Source organism: Phocoena phocoena, chromosome 19 (genome assembly GCF_963924675.1).
Source record: "Phocoena phocoena chromosome 19, mPhoPho1.1, whole genome shotgun sequence".
In the NCBI taxonomy this organism is placed as follows: Eukaryota; Metazoa; Chordata; class Mammalia; order Artiodactyla; family Phocoenidae; genus Phocoena; species Phocoena phocoena.
The window spans coordinates 42,753,571-42,770,461 of NC_089237.1; the positions used below are offsets into that span (position 1 = coordinate 42,753,571).

Sequence of the window (16,891 nt, forward strand, 5' to 3'; positions counted from 1 at the left end):
TTTCCGGTACGCGGGCCTCTCACTGCTGTGGCCTCTCCCGCTGCGGAGCGCAGGTTCCAGACACACAGGCTCAGCAGCCATGACTCACGGGCCCAGCCGCTCCGCGGCACGTGGGATCTTCCCGGACCGGGGCACGAACCCGTGTCCCTTGCATCGGCAGGTGGACTCTCAACCACTGCGCCACCAGGGAAGCCCTCTGCCCAAGTTTAAATCAGCCCTTTGCCTCTGGGGCTGGCTCTGCCCGTAAGTGCCTACACTCTGAACCAAAGCCTGTGGGAGCCCCTCAGCTTCCCAGTTCCCAGCCTGGTCAGCTGTCCTGTCCTGCACCGGGGCAGTGAGCCCGGCCTGACTTCCCCCAGACACCACGCCCCCGACGAGTCTGCTTAAGGAAAGGAGCGCGGAGGAGAGAAAACAGAGCAGTGACAGAGCAGGCGGTGGAGCACGATTCCTGGGAGGGAGTGTCTTGTCTGTCACGGTTGCAGACATGTGGAGACGGAAAACCACGAGGGGCTCACCACATGCGGAGGTGACAGCGACTGCTAGAAACAACACTTCCTGGCAGAGGGTGGGAGGGGCAGAAGCAACGGGAGCACCCCCAGGCTCTTTCCACATCTTCCCACGGCACTGAAGGCGCTTGTAGGAGGTGCAGTCAGGCGACCCCAGACCTACTGGATCAGAGCCTGCCTTGTGTTAAGCCCGCGAACGAGTCGTACACACATTAAGGTTTCAGAGCCCAGGTGCAGAGTCAGAGCAAAGAGTCATCCCCCTTTCAGCTCCTTCCTATGCCCTCCCCCCTCCTCCCCACCCAGCACTGAGTGTGGTTTTACAGCCTTTGACCTGAAGGGGGCACCCCTCAACTGCTCCCAGGCGGGAGGAAACCTAGCCCTCTCCTCCCCGGCAGAGCTGAACTTGCACAGCAGAGATGCATCCCTCCAACATGTACTGCCAGCTGCTCCGTGCCGGCACCGTGCTTGGCATGGAGAGCACAGCGGTGAGAGAGGCAGGCGCAGCCCTCCACCCACGTGGAGGAGACAGGCAGGACACACGTAGACACAGTGGCGCAGGCTCTAAAGGAAATGAGCAGGGTGTTATGACAGTGACAGGGGACTGCTGTAGAGGGGTTCCTTGAGATGAGTGGGAAGGGAAGACTTCTCTGAGGAGGTGACGCTTGTGCTGAAACTTGAATGATGCAAGGGCAGCTGTTCAAAGACTTGAGGACGAGGGTTCTAGGTAGAAGGAACAGCCAGGCAAAGATAAGAAACTAGCTTCGGGGGTTTGAGGAACAGAAAACAGGCCAGTGTGGCTGGAACAGCGAGGATTATGGGGAAGATAGGATGGGACCAGGTCAAAGGTTCAGGCAAAAGTGAAAGCTGCTAGGTCACAGTGAGAAGTTGGGGTTTAGGAGTTTACCCTAAGAGGACAAATGATTAGAACATCTTAAGTGGGGGAGTTCTAGGACCTGGTTTAAGAGTTTGAAAGGACACTCTGGCTCTTGTAAGGAGGAAGGGAAGAGAGAGAACGGGTGACCAGGTAGGGGGATGGTGTGAAGCTCTGACGGGGTGTAACATGGAAGTGGGTGAAGGGGACACCTCGGGACGGATCCTGCAGATAAAACCAACAGGCCTTGCGGACGGGTTGGCTATGGGAGGAAGGAGAGACATTAAGCACAACTCAGTTCCTGGTCCCAGCGGACAGGTGGGTGGCGGTACCGGCTCCTGAGATGGGGAGCCTTTCCGAGAGCTAGGAGGATGGGGCAGCATCAAAGCGCTTTGGGCCAGACAGGTGTGAAACGCCCGCTAGGCGTTAGTACAGTTAATGCTGAGGGCGCTGTGGCTCCATACGAGAGTCCGAAGCCAAAGGCAAAATCAGTGGGACGACAACCTCTTGGGGCCCTCAGGTGATGGTGCACATAGAGGAAAAGGTGGATAAACTATTCCGGATTAACGGAGACTAAAGAGACATGACAACTAAATGTAATGTGTCATCCTGGATTGGATCCGAGATCAGACAGAAAAGCTATAAAAATATTAGGAAACCCTGAATATGGAGTTTCTATCAGATAATACATTGCTATATCAGCCACAGGTGATGAGCGTGTTGCCGTTATCTAGGAGGATATCCTTGCTCCTAGGAAGGGTCAAGTATTTAAGGATGAAGTGTCATAATGTCTGCAACTAACTTTCAAATGGTCCAGCCCCCCTCGCCCCCCAAAGAAGCGTGTATACAGAGACACACACAAATGCAGAGAACGCAGATTGCCAACATGTTAACAACCGGTGAATCTAGGGTGGCAGATCTATGGGTACTCGTTGCACTGCTCTCACAACTTTCCTGCAAGTTGGAGGAAAAGTACATTTGGCGGGTCTCTGAAGTCAGTGTGATCTGCTCTCCGTTCTCTGCAGGGCAGCCTGAGCTCTCAGAAGTTTGCAGAACTGGGTGGCAGACGAGGAACTCTCTAAATGAGATTCCTGTTTGGGTTCTGACACATGGAGCCCTCGCCCTGCTGACCCAGAGTCCCCGTGGGCCCTTGCAGGCCTCCCTCTGGGAAAGCGGTCATGGCTCACTGGCCACCAAGAATGCTCCCTGCCCGGGCCTGAGAACCCAGGCAGCCCAGTTCTACGGGGGACGGACACCTCCAGCCAGGGCCCCGTAGTCCCGAGCCACTCTCCCCAGAGGATACTTCCGGGGCCATGTGCCAAGGGCAGCCGACATTTGAACACACATGCTGTGCCAGCCATTGGCCATTTTCAAGGTATAAGACTCTTCTCCCCCACCCCCAGCCTCTGCGTTCCATCCTCAGGGAAAAGAAGTGTTGATGTAAACTGACCAGAATCCAGGACGTTGTACGGGTCATGGCTTCGTGGAATCCCGTGAGGAGCTTTAAAAAGTGCTGATGCCTGGGTCCCACCCCTAGAGGTTCCGGGTTCATTGGTCTGAGGCACAGCTGGGCACCCAGAATCTTAAAAGCTCCCAGAGAATTCTAATATGCCGCCAAGTCTGAGCATTCCTAGCTCAGATCCTTGGCTTGCAACGTTGGGTGTACATTCAAGTTACTTGGGGAGCTTTTAAAAATAGATGAGTGGGGCTTCCCTGGTGGCGCAGTGGTTGAGAGTCCGCCTGCCGATGCAGGGGACACGGGTTCGTGCCCCGGTCCGGGAAGATCCCTCATGCCGCGGAGCGGCTGGGCCCGTGAGCCATGGCCGCTGAGCCTGCGCGTCTGGAGCCTGTGCTCCGCAACAGGAGAGGCCACGACAGTGAGAGGCCCGCGTACCACAAAAAAAAAAAAAAAAAAAAAAAAAAAGAGTGTCCTGGAAGTTGGTCTCAGTGGGCCAGCTGAACCCAGCCTTCCTAGGGTCGGGATGGTCAGGGGCAGAAGATGGGGGACAGATGGTCCAGGACAGACCAAGGCAACCATCAACATTGGCTCTGCTTCTGTCCCAGCCACCTTTGGTGTTTAATCAGAGTTTAATTACTTCTCAAAGATATGACTTAAGGATCTTTTTATTCTTACAGAAATTCTCGGGCTTCGGATAAGTAAATTATTCTTTCCTTTGGAAGGAGGAAGGTGTTGGAACAGAAAAAAAAAAAACTGGGGCCATATATGAGAGGAAAGGATCAAGTAAGGCCCCTCCCTGAGCTAGGAAACACGCTCCCCCGTCCCCGTACCAGCATAAGCATGGTGCCACCACCTACACCTTCACCAGCACAGCTGAATCAGAGGCTGTCAAGAAAAGTATTTTTAGAATTTAAAAGTATCATTGTTGCAAAAGTGGTTTTAGAAATGCTTGCTTCAAAATGGATGAAATTAAGCAATGGTGGACTTGGACCTTCAGGCCCTACATACCCCCAGGCCAGCTCTGGAGAGAAGTTCAGGGCAGATTTTTAAAAACTGTTCTGGCAAGACTGGAGGTTGACCAAGCTCCTTCTGATTATGAGCAGAAGAGCCAGGTTGGGCTCAGGCTGATGCCCTCATTCCCAGCAAACCCCGGTTTGTTTTGGCCCCCGAGGACCCCTTAAGCATAACCTTGTCAAGAGCTTCTGGTTCCCACGAGGTGAGTTGGGCAGAAGGGAGGGTAAGAGGGGCTGAGGGGAAAAAGGAAAACAGGATCCTTATCTCACCACAGACATCAAAATTCACTCTGTGGATCAAAGCTTTAAACATGAAAACCAAATACATAAAATAAAAATAAAACAGAATATAGTGTCACAGCCTTGGGTAGGAAAGTTTTCTAAGTAGTACACCAAAGGCAGAAGCTGCAACGGAAAAGATTGAGTTGGCTCTAAAAACCTTTTAGATTTGCTGTCATAAACAAAGTTAAAAAGAAATGACAAGCTGAAAAAATATTTGTGAGGTATGTCCAAAAGTTAATATTTCTAGTTGTTTTACATCAATGGGAATGAATACATCTATGGAGATGAGGGTGAAGGATATGGGCAGGCAATTAATGAAGAAAGAACTCCTGGGGCTTCCCTGGTGGCTCAGTGGTTGAGAGTCTGCCTGCCGATGCAGGGGACACGGGTTCATGCCCTGGTCTGGGAGGATCCCATATGCCGCGGAGCGGCTGGGCCGATGAGCCGTGGCCTCTGAGCCTGTGCGTCCGGAGCCTGTGCTCCGCAACGGGAGAGGCCACAACAGTGGGAGGCCCGCGTACCGCAAAAAAAAAAAAAAAAAAAAAAAAAAAGAAAGAACTCCTGGTGACCAATAAAGGCAATTTAAGAAGTTCAACCATATTATAATTCAAAGGAGCAATCCTAATTTTAGCCTGTCAATGAGAAAGATTTGAGAAAGCAGAACAGCCAGTAAACAAAGGGTAGGAGGAATCTGACACGATCCTGATGAAAGATTAATTGAGACAACTTTTCTGGAAAGGAATTTGACAGATGTATTAGAAATTTTAAGATTTGTATCCTTTTGATAAAACGGTTTCCACCTATCAGAATTTATCTTAAAGGTTGGCAAACCTTTTCCGTAAAGGGCAGATAGTAAACAGTTTAGGCTCTGTGGCAGCCACTCAACTCTGCCACTGTGATGGGAAAGCAGACACACAAGGGTGAGCAGATGGGCGTGGCCATGTTCCAATAAAACTTTATTTACAAAAACAAGCTGCTAGATTTGGCCCATGGGAACTGTCGTTTGCCAACCTCTGGCTTGCTCTAAAACAATAAGTGCTTCTGTGGGGAACAATTTAGCTACAAGAGTGTTTAAAACACTGCTTTTGTTAATCCCCCAAAGTAGGTTAAGAAAAAAAAAAATTACATATATATATGACCAATAATAAGGAACTGGTAAATAAATGTGGTTGTCTTCTTGCAATGAAATATCATGCAGCTATTTAAATTTATGCAGAAAAAAAGAATATGGCTGCATTGTTATATAGATTAAGCAGGCTAGAAAATAGTTTGTAATTGAACTATTAGAACTAATAAGGGAGTTTAGTAAGGTCGTCATGACAAGATCAACACCAAAAATCAAAACGTCTCCTAGACACTTAGCCATAACCAATTAGACAATATCATGGCAAAAAGATCCTACATGTAACAGCAACAGAAATTCTAAAATAGAGTCACCCTATGAAGAAATGTGCAAAACCTATTTGAGAAAATCATAACATTTTCCTGAAGGGCATAAAAGAAGGCCAGAAAAGATGAAGAGATTTACTACGTTCTCGGATGAGAGAATTCAACACTGTAAAAAAGCCAGTTCCCTTCCACTGATGTACAAATTTCAAACAAAATCCCTAGCAGGATTTTAAATGAATTTCGACAAAAAAGAGTATTCTGGAAGAGAAAATATGTAAGGATAACAAAAAATTTTTTAAAAGTAAAGAATGATGAGGGAGGCTTTCTCTATCAGATATCACACGGTAAAGCAAGGGTAACTGAAACTGGCTTAGAAACAGGTAGACAAATAGATCAATACAACAGACCAGAGTCCAGAAAGAGACCCACGTTATACGGCAATTTAGCTCACGATAAAGGGCTGAGATTTCAAATAAGTGGAGAACGAGGGACTATTCCACAGCAGGAATGTGAACAGCTGGCAACATTTGGAACATAAAAATGCCAGATATTATCCTCACCAAAACCAAAAATAAGCTCCTGATGGATCAAAGAGCTAAACATAAACAATTTTTGTCTAAAAGTATTTGAAAAACATATACAGGAGAATAGTATGTTTATAACCTTGAGGTAAAGAAGGCACCACATAATACACAAAACGTAAATGGCATAAAAGGACTGATAATGACGACATCCGAACTTTAAAATTTATGCAATAAAAGACACCAAAACCAAAATTAAAATATAAGCAAAAGGCATAGACTGACAGAATATATAGAGATTTTGTGTATATAGATTTCATACAAATCAATAAGGAAAAGACAACCCAGGGACTTCCCCGGCGGTCCAGTGGTTAGGGCTCTGCGCTTCCACTGCAGGGGGCACAGGTTCAATCCCTTCCACTGCAGGGGGCACAGGTTCAATCCCTAAGATCCCACATGCTGTGAGGCACGGCCCCCCCAAAAAAGAAAAGGCAAAAAAAAAAAAAAAAAGGAAAAGACAACCCAACAGAAAATGAGCAAAGACTATAAAGAGGCAATTAACAAAAGAAGAAATCCACAGGCCCAGTGAACAGAAGGAACGATGGTCTCCTTCACCATAAATGGCAACACAGATGAAAGTGAGAGTGAGTTTTCCTCCATCAGATTGGTGAGTGGGAGAAGGGAGGGGAGAGGAGTAGAAGGGGGGCCTGTAGGTAGATGGAGGACTTCCAGGACTGGCAAAGGGCTGAGGATCCGGGCAGTCTCTCATCTACTGTTGGATGATACAATTGGTACCGTCTTTTTGGAAGGAAAATTTGGCCCCATCGATTAAAAAATAAAATCTGCATACCCTTCGATAGAGCAATTCCATTTCTAGATTTCAAATCCTAGAAATACTCAGAGAAACGATCTATGGTGCGTGGATAAGGGTGTTCACTAGGGGCACTGTGCTGGGTGCGAAGGAGATGAACTCAGCTCGAGCTCTGCCACCACCAGGTGAAAATGGTGTCGCCGTGTGGGGAACATGGAGATGTCCTGGAGGGTGAGGTGAAGGCAGGGATGACAGAGGGCACAGGGCCCCAGGAAAGCTCGGCACAGGTCCCACTCCAGGCTGGGGGCAGAGGGAACTAGACAAGGCTTCCTGGAGGAGGAGGTACCTACTTAAGTCTTAAACGATGAGCAGAAGTTATCCCAGGGACAGTGGGTGGGAGGCCATCCCAGGAGAAAGAAGAACTTGTGCAAAGTCTGGGAGGCAAGAGAGAACAGGGTCTTTTCAGTAAATAAGGAGCAACTGGGTGTCACCAATTTTGGGGTGTGAGAAGTGTGGCAGTGAGAGGTGAGGCTGGAGAAGTGGTGGATTTTATCCCACTGGTGATGAGGGGGCCACCGAAGTGGGGGTGGTGCCAGCTCCTTAGGAAGATCCTGAGGTGACTGTGGGATGTGGGTCTGGAGAGAGAAAGGCTGGGGACGCTGAGGGGCCAGGAGTCAGCAGAGGGAGAGGGACGAGGGGTGAGTGGGGACCAGAGGACTCAGGCTGGCTGGATGTGGGGCATCAAGGATGACTTTCTGGCTTAGGGGCTGGATGATGGTGACACCATTCGCTGGGATGGCGGTTACACAGGAGGAGAACCAGGTGGCCTGACACCCTATGCGTTTTATGGGGTTCCCTATGAACCAGCCCACGTGGGAGGACGACCCAGGATCTCACATGAGGGCTTATGAGTCAGATTTCATCCCACTGCCCGCTTGCGTTTAAGGCCCGAGGGTGGGGCTCTCTGTGAGTGCCCATGTCCCCACCCTACAGAGACCCCTACACCGTAAGGTCTTGGAGCTGCACAAAGGGAGTGCAGTGGCGGCCCGCTAAGTGGGCCAGCCTCACGGTGGGCTCCCAGGGCGTGTCCTGAGACCTCAGCCTCGGGATGCCAACCCATGTGCAGTGGCAGCCCGCTAAGTGGGCCAGCCTCACGATGGGCTCCCAGGGCGTGTCCTGAGACCGCAGCCTCGGGATGCCAACCCATGGACCCCTGCGACACCCAGCGCCCCCTCTGACCAAACTCAAATCCACCTGCATCAGAAAACTTGCCAACAGTTGGGTTTACCAAGCCCTTTTTGCGCCAGGGCGCTGCAGGCTCTAAGGACACAGGCAGGGTGACATCCAGTGAGTTCAAGAGCTGGTGGGATGGTGGGGCAGATGGCCAACAGGCACGAAAAGATGCTCATCATTGCTAAGTATTCGAGAAATGCAAATCAAAAGTACAGTGAGGGCCTCCCTGGGGGCGCAGTGGTTGAGAGTCTGCCTGCCAATGCAGGGGACACGGGTTTGAGCCCTGGTCTGGGAGGATCCCACATGCCGCGGAGCAGCTGGGCCCGTGAGCCGTGGCCGCTGAGACTGCGCGTCTGGAGCCTGTGCTCTGCAACGAGAGGCCGCGATAGTGAGAGGCCCACGCACCACGATGAAGAGTGGCTCCCGCTCGCCGCAACTAGAGAAAGCCCTCGCACAGAAATGAAGACCCAGCACAGCCATAAGTAACTAACTAAATAAATAAAACTACAGTGAGGTACCACCTCACACTGGTCAGAATGGCCATCATTAAAAAGTCTACAAATGATAAATGCTGGAGAGGGTGTGGAGAAAAGGGAACCCTCCTGCACTGTTGGTGGGAATGTAAATCAGTACAGCCACTGTGGAGAACAGTATGGAGGTTCCTCAAAAAACTAAACATAGAGTTGCCATATGATCCAGCAATCCCACTACTGGGCATATACCCAGACAAAACTATAATTTGAAAAGATACATGCACCCCTATGTTCACAGCAGCACTATTTACAATAGCCAGGTCATGGAAGCAACCTAAATGCCCATCAACAGATAAATGGATAAAGTAGATGTGGTACATATATACAATGGAATACTACTTAGCCAGAAAAAGAATGAAATAATGCCATTTGCAGCAACACACATGGACCTAGAGATTATCCTACTATGTGAAGGAAGTCAGAAAGAGAAAGACAAGTACCATATGATATCACTTATATGTGGAATCTAAAATATGACACAAATGAACCTAGCTATGAAACAGTAACGAACTCACAGACATAGAGAACAGAGTTGCGGTTGCCAAGGGGGAGGTGAGGCGGGGGAGGGATGGATTGGGAGTTTGGGATTAGCAGATGCAAACTATTACATATAGGATGGATAAACAACAAGGTCCTACCATACAGTGCAGGGAACTATATTCAATATCCTGTGATAAACCATAATGGAAAAGAATATGAAAGAGAATGTATATATATGTATATGTATAACTGAATCATTTTGCTGTACAGCAGGGAACACAACATTGTAAATCAACTATACTTCAATTAGAAAAAAAAGAGCTGGTGGGATGCAGGTCCACCTACCCAGATGGACTTGCATTGTCTGGAGGGCAGGCCCAGAGCGCCTGTGGTGATAGCTGGTTTGGGGGGTTTGGGTTCCAGGGGCCTGGAAGAGGGGTGAATGGGGTGGGTGCCCTCAGGCTGCCGGGTTTGCATCTGTTTACTAACCAGCACCACGGAGTGTTTCACTACTTCACTACTTTAACTACGACCCTCTTGTCAAGTGTTGACGTCAGAGGTCCCCGCCCCACCCTGGGGGTGGGGGGAGGCATGCTCCTGTGGTCCCATCCTACGTCATCCTCGCTTGGTCCCAAACCACTCCTCCCCTAGTAGCACCTGGGAAGCCCAAGTAATGATCCGGGCTCCCTCTGCTTGGCTGGTCTCAAGCTGACCCCTAGGGGACAGCTGGGACACAACAGGACCCTGAGGGCTGAGCCTGCAGGATGAGTACGTGAACCAGGCAGGCCCCCTCCGCTCCCCGCAACCTGAGGAGCTATGGTCTCGCCCCTCGTGGCCTTTAGCCAAATGGAACCCAGAGCTGCCCAGAGCTGCCCAGACAGTGCAGGAGCCTGAGCAGGGAGGGATTCATTCACACCACGGGGCCTCCAGGCCTTTTCAGCCCCTCACTGCAGGAGCCCACTGGTCTGGCAGGCTGGCTTTGCGCTCTGCCCCCTCAGCCCTCCCAGCACCGAGGAGCCTGTCGTGAGGAACAGAGCCCCAGCCCCCCACTCTGCCTACCGGGCGCTCACGGACAAGGCTGCCCAGCGTGTCCAGGGATCAACAGCCACCTCGCTGGGCTCCGACCACCCGAGCCACCTGTAAGGGCCAGACAGGTCGGGGGCAGAAAAGAGTTCACAAGGAGGGGCTTACACCTAAAGTCCCGAGAGAGGAGATGAGGGGGGCACTGGGGTTGCTGGGATTCGACCGACCTGATCTTTCTGCTTTTCTGTAACCTCCACATGTTGCATTGTGGAGAAAACAATATTGCTTTAAAAAGAAGAGCACTCTCGGGACTTCCCTGGTGGCACAGTGGTTAAGAATCCGCCTGCCAATGCAGGGGACACGGGTTCGAGCCCTGGTCCGGGAAGATCCCACATGCCGTGGAGGAACTAAGCCCGTGCGCCACAGCTACTGAGCCTGCACTCTACAGCCCGCGAGCCACAACTACTGAGTCCGTGTGCCACAACTACTGAGCCTGTGTGCCTAGAGCCTGTGCTCCGCAACAAGAGAAGCCACCGCAATGAGAAGCTCGCGCACCGCAACGAAGAGTAGCCCCCACTCGCCGCAACTAGAGAAAGCCCGCGCGCAGCAACGAAGACCCAACGCAGCCAAAAATAATAAATAAATAAACAAAAAGAAGAGCGCTCTCTCAGAAGCCAACTCCTCCACGCCTATCTCTCCCCTTTTCTCCACCTGCCAGTGTGGCCGGCCTAGTGCGGAGGTCACGAAAGCAGCCCACAGCTGCGGGAACGGGACCCGGCCCTGGTACGGCTGGCTGGTGCGGAAGCCCGGCTAGGGCTCCGCTCTGACCTCCAGCTCCTCACATGCAGGCCTTTATTTTGACGTGATTTTGAAACACTGGTAGCCAAGGGTGAAAGATGCAGACTTCAGCACCATTTCTCACACGAATCTCTAAGACACGGCACTGGGAGGAAGGGGATTCTCACATATTAGCAGCCTGTTTTCTCAGTGAATTTTCACAAGACGGGTATGGCGAGCCCTGTTTTATAGGCTCTGAGGAGTTGAGAGTAACGTGCCTGGGTTTGCAGGGCTCCTCAGTGGCCAAAGCGGGGTATGGACCCAGTTCTGACTGGTCCCACAGCCTACCTCGTTACCCCATTTCCTGTTCAGTCCACGAGGGCCCCGCTCCAAGACTCCCAGGACGCTCTCAGTGTTCGTCCTGCATTGGGGTCCTCTGCTCTGGTCCTGGTCCCATCAGTCAGGCCCAAATGCATCTTCACCCCACATCTGCTGCCCCTTGAGGCAGGTCTGGAGCCCTCACTGCTGGCCTCTGCACCTCTTGGAGCCCAGCTCTTCTTCACTCATCCCTGAGGGCACAGCACCCTGGGGTCCAACCACCTGAGACCTATCTTGGAGGCCCTGGTACCCGGCTTGGGTCTCTGCCACCTTTGAGCCTTGGCCTTCTGTAACACCATTTTGCTGGGCAGCTCTGGGCATTAGGGCCCTGTCAAGCGGAAAAAAAAAAAAAAAAAGCACAACTTAAAAGTCAAGAATTATATTTTTTCTTGGCTGCGCGATGGCGTGGCATGTGGGATCTTAGTTCCAAGACCAGGGATCAAACCTGCGCTCCCTGCAGTGCAAGCACGAAATCTTAACCACTGGACCTCCAGGGAAGTCCCAAGAATTTTGTTTTATTTGGCAGACTTACTGAGGACTTACGCCCAGGCAGATAGCTCTGAGGCACTGTTCCTAAGACGTAAGGAAGGAGCCAGGACATACAGGAGTTTTGCAAAAAAAACCAGGTAGTCAAAACATCAAAAGCTTACTATTAATTTAAGAAAAACAGACATCTCAAGTTAAGGAATTCAGCCCTTTTCTCTGTACGGGAAGATGCAAGAGTCTGGGCTCACTGAAATCGTTCCTTTATGCACCTTAGCTCTCTAGGGCCAGTACCCTGTTTTCTCCATCCTGAATCCCCTCAGGGGGCACCGTTTGAGGGGGGGGGGCAGCAGCTGCAGTGGCTGATGGCTTCATGGCCACAACATCCTTTGTTACCGATGTGGCAAACTACACTCTTTGTCCACAGCCCCCTGTAGGGATCCCCTCCCCCAGTCCCGGCCCTGAGCCCACCACCCAGCTGGATCCCAAGAAGTATGCCATTGGCCAAAGTGACCTCTGGGGTCCTGGGCCTCCTTCAGCTATAGAAAAGACTCATGTTTGGGGTCAGATGAGGCACCAACCAGAGGGTGGAGAAGAGGTTTTGGAGCTAAGCCTGGATGACAAACCAAGACGATCCTCTTCCAGCCCTTCTGGCGGGCTGTCTCCGCCAGAAGGGACCCTAGAGACCGTCAGTACAGGCATCATGAACTGTATTCGTCTGTAAGATGACTCTGCAAGTGTTTGGGAAAACGATGGAAGTTTCATAATAAACAAACCGTTAGGTGATGATGACAGTAAGACAGAGCCATGGGGACTGCGGTCCTTGTCCCACTTCCTGGAACAGAGCTCCTAAAACCCTTGGAACTTCCTGAGTGATCGGAGTGACTTTTATTATTCATAAGGAGTCCCTTTCAACCCCACCTGAGTTCATGCTAATGAGGTGACTCAGGTGGGATCCCCAGAGAGCCACAGGATGGGGCTGGTCACCACAAAGACCAAACTGGTGATTTGAAGTGGGGAACTTTAAGCCCCACCCACGCCCACCTGCAGGAGGTGAGAGGGCTGCAGATGGGGTCGTACAAACTCTAGAGCAATGAGACCCGGAGCTTCCGGGTTGGTGACACACTGCCGTGCAGGGACGTGGTGCCCCTGGAGAGTGCCCCCGCCTCCCGGCCACATACCTTGCCCCGTGCGTCTTTCCTGAATTGTATCCCTTATAATGAAGCAATAATCATAAACAGAGTGCTTTCCTGAGTTCTGTGAGCCGTTCTAGTGAACTACGGAACCTGAGGGGGGTTGGGAGAACCCTGCATTTGTAGCTGGCCCCAGCAGAAGTGCAGGTAGCCTGGGTGCCCCGTCTGTGGCTGCTCCCAAGCGAGGCTAAGGCTCTGGCCCTGGGGCCTGCACCACCCCTGGGCAGTTAGTGTCAGGAGTAGATTGGATTGCTGGACATCCAGCTGGTGTTGGAGAAAAGAGAAAAATTGTCTCCCTGCCTGCTGTTGACCTCGAGCGTACCACCTTCCCTCTGGAGCTCAGCTTCTCCTTGGGACCTCAGAGTGGGGGAAGGTGCCCTGTGAGGACTCCCAGCCCCTACACCCTCTGCTGTGGCTTCCCAAGGGTCTGCACTGCACCAGTTCCAAAATCTCTTTCTTGACTTTGAAGCCAAAGGGCCCTCAGAGGGGGCTCTGGGGTCTCCCTGACACCAAAAAGGCGAAGCAAAGGCAAGAAGACGGAAGACCAAGCAGGGTAAGGTGGGCGGCTGGAGGCTCCCCATCCCTTCCGCGGTGGCCGCCCCTCTCACCTGCACCACGCAGTCTGGGATCTCCAGTGCACAGGGCAGTGTCCCAGCGCTCTCCACGGCCAGCACATCCTTCAGCAGCTCCTCACAGCCTGTGGATGGACAGACAGACAGTGGAGGGTCAGAGCCTCAGCCCAGCCCGGCTGCTTTGCTTCTTTTTTTTTTTTTTTTTGCAGGATCTTAGTTCCCTGACCAGGGATCGAACTTGGGCCCTTGGCAGTGAACGCACAGAGTCTTAACCACTGGACTGCCAGGGAATTCCCTGGGCAGCTTTGCTTCTGATGAGTAAGCCTTGGCTGGGTAGGGCTGCAGGGAGGCAGAGGCCCCAAGTCTCCAAGAGACCAGCTGATCATTCAGGGGCAGAGATGGGGCACCCAGTCTGCAGGGAAGCCAGTCCAGGGCCAGGCAGAGGGAGCCGAGACAGGTCCTTGCCCTCCAGACGTTCTTCCACTGGGACTAACAGCATCAGGGAACATACAGAAGACAGACTCCCAGTTGCGGAGGGGAGGCTGGGGCAAAAAGAATCCAGGAGGCCTTCCTGGAGGAGGGGATATAAGAACATACTCCCTGCCTGGCTCACAGGGACTCCAAACACACACAGTCCAGGGCTGCAAGGCTGAGGCCCTCTGCAACCCTGCAAACTCCAGAACACGGAAGGCCACCTTCAGGATGGCGCTACTTGCTGCAGACTTACACAGCTGGCCTCCCTCCCCTGAACAAATGCCCCCAAATCGTAACGGACAAAGGAGGTGTGATATTGTGATTTATAAGTAAATAGGTATTTGGCCTTCATTCACAGTTTGTAACTCACAGCTCCCAAAACCCTCAGAATTTCCTAAGTGTTGAGAGTGACAAAGATATCTTTTTATGTTAATGAGGTGATTTGGGGACCCACCTAAGGATGGGGGCTGGTTGCCAAGAGAACCAACCAGGTGATTAGAGGGCTGGACCTTTCAGTCCCAACCTCTGACCTCTGACCTCCAGGGAGCGGTGAGGGCCTGGAGGTTGGATCAATCGCCAATGTCCAATGATTTCATTGATCACGACTATGATGAAGGCGCCACAGAAACCCAAAAGTACCAGGTTCAGAGAGCTTCCGGGTTGGTGAACACATGGAGATTTGGGGAGAGTGGTGCCCTCCGAGAGAGCATGGCTGACCTGCACCTTTCCCCACACCTTGCCCCACGCACCGCTTCCATCTGCCTGTTCCTGAGTCGTATCCTTTTGCAATAAGCCGGTAATCTAGTGAGTAAAATGTTTCTCTGAGTTCTGTGAGTCACTCTAGCAAATTAATCCAACCCAAGGAGGGGGTCGTGGGAACCTCTGACTTACAGCCGGCTGGTCAGAAGCATAGGTAACAGCCTGGGCTTGTGACGGGCTTCTGAAATGGGGGTGGGAGACAGTTTTATAGGACTGAGCCCTTAACCTGTGGAATCCGACGCTACCTCCAGGTAGACGGTGTCAAAATTGAGCTGAATTCTCCTCAGACACCCTGCTGGTGTTTGAAAATTGTTTGTTGGCATGGGAGGAACCCCTCACCTCCACACATTGGAACTGGTCTCAGAACAGCAAACAGGAGGTCAGACCTGCAGAGCGCCAGCACAGGGACATGCCGGGCACAGTTAGTGGCGGCCCTACTGAGTCAAGCAACCCCATTCAGAAACCTTTCCTGGGGCTGCCTTGCACAGTCCCCCCGACCTCTCTGCTCACTTCCTTTCGCCCCTCACTTCTATGCAAGGAATTCCTGCTTCCTTCCCACCCTCCCAGACTCTGAGGGACCCCACAGGGAAGGCTTCGTGCTGCTCTGAGCCACACAGACAGGGAAACACGGCATCCTCCACAGATAACAGCAAGGCCCGGGGACTTCCAGATGTAAACTGTGCTCTCCTCACAGGCTGGTGAGCTGGACCACTGTCTCCAGACGAACACTTCAGTAGCGAGTGGCCACACTCTGATTCCTGCAGGCGTCTCATAACTGCCTTTGAGTGGGGGGAAAACGAGAGGGGTTTTTATATTCCCCCCTAAAGGGAAGACAGGAAGGAATTCAGAGGAGTTAGGAGGAGGGAGTGGGGAGGAAACAAATGAAGGAAATTCAGAACAGAGGCAGGGAGATGAGGGGACCAGCTCTGAACTGTCCTCGTTCAAAACTGAAGCCTGTGTTTTGGGAAACTTCTCAGGAGTCTGATGTCCTTGAGGGAGATGAGTTCCCTCAGGAGAGGGAGGGGCAGAGAGGAGGGGAGGGGAGGGGAGGGGAGGGGAGGGGAGAGGAGGGGAGGGGAGGGAGGGGAGGGGAAGGTAGAGGAGGGGAGAGGAGGGGAGGGGAGAGGAGGGAGGGGAGAGGAGGGGAGGGGAGGGGAGAGGAGGGGAGAGGAGGGGAGGAGAGGGGAGGGAGGGGAGAGGAGGGGAGGGGAGGGGAGAGGAGGGGAGGGGAGTGGAGGGGAGGGGAGTGGAGGGGAGAGGAGGGGAGGAGAGAGGAGGGGAGGGGAGAGGAGGGGAGGGGAGGGGAGTGGAGGGGAGGGGAGTGGAGGGGAGAGGAGGGGAGGAGAGAGGAGGGGAGGGGAGAGGAGGGGAGGGGAGGGGAGGAGAGAGGAGGGGAGGGGAGAGGAGGGGAGGGGAGAGCAGGGGAGGGGAGAGGAGGGGAGGGGAGAGCAGGGGAGGGGAGAGGAGGGGAGGGGAGAGGAGGGAGGGGGGCCGTTCTCGGGAAGGGGACAGACAACGGGAAGGGTAGAAATGCCTGGCTGCCGGTGTGGGACCACATGACAGAGGTTCAGTGACACCCACAGCCCCTCACCAGCGGGCACAGCTGTGAGAGCCCAAGTCCCTTCCCCTTGGCCCCCCTGGGGGAGTCAAAGGCAGAGCCTACTTCTGGAACCCATCCTGGGCTCCTGGGACCCCCGTGGGGGGGAATCTGAGCTGAAACCCAAGCCACGCCAGCCTCCCCAGCCAGACAGGATCCTGGGAACCCCTAGGACCCCCCTCCCCCCAGAAGACCTCACCTTTCATGGCGAACACCCCTCGGCAAAAGTCCTTGAAGTTGATTCTCCCCAGGTCGTTGGGATCCAAATACTTCACCAGTTTTTCCACCTGTGGAAAGGAAGCAGGGACAGGTATGAGGCCCCCGGAAATGCCCCCAGAGAGTTCACAGAGCTGGCCTGAGGCTGGCCAGGGAGGCCGGGAGGGAGGGAGGGTTTGTCACTTGAACCAAGGGGACGCCAGCAGTCCCCTTCCTAGCCCTGTCCCCCTCGGCGGGGTCAGTGCCAGCCCCAGACAGCGGTGGGGCCACTTTATTCTGAGGTCGACAGACACGAGTGAGGAAAATCACATCCATCACCGC

The 16,891-nt window shown here is 52.7% G+C and overlaps 1 protein-coding gene across 1 annotated transcript in view; it reads right to left on the reverse strand.

Annotated features, from left to right (window-relative positions):
* The window catches only part of RAB11FIP4 (RAB11 family interacting protein 4), a 113,400-nt gene that overhangs the window by 63,309 nt on the left and 33,200 nt on the right, over positions 1-16,891 (reverse strand). The window contains exons 2-3 of the mRNA XM_065897071.1: positions 16,554-16,641; positions 13,561-13,649 (exon numbers count right to left, since the gene is read on the reverse strand). Coding sequence (XP_065753143.1) covers positions 13,561-13,649; positions 16,554-16,641 — 177 coding nt within the window. The remainder of the gene's footprint in view (positions 1-13,560; positions 13,650-16,553; positions 16,642-16,891) is intronic.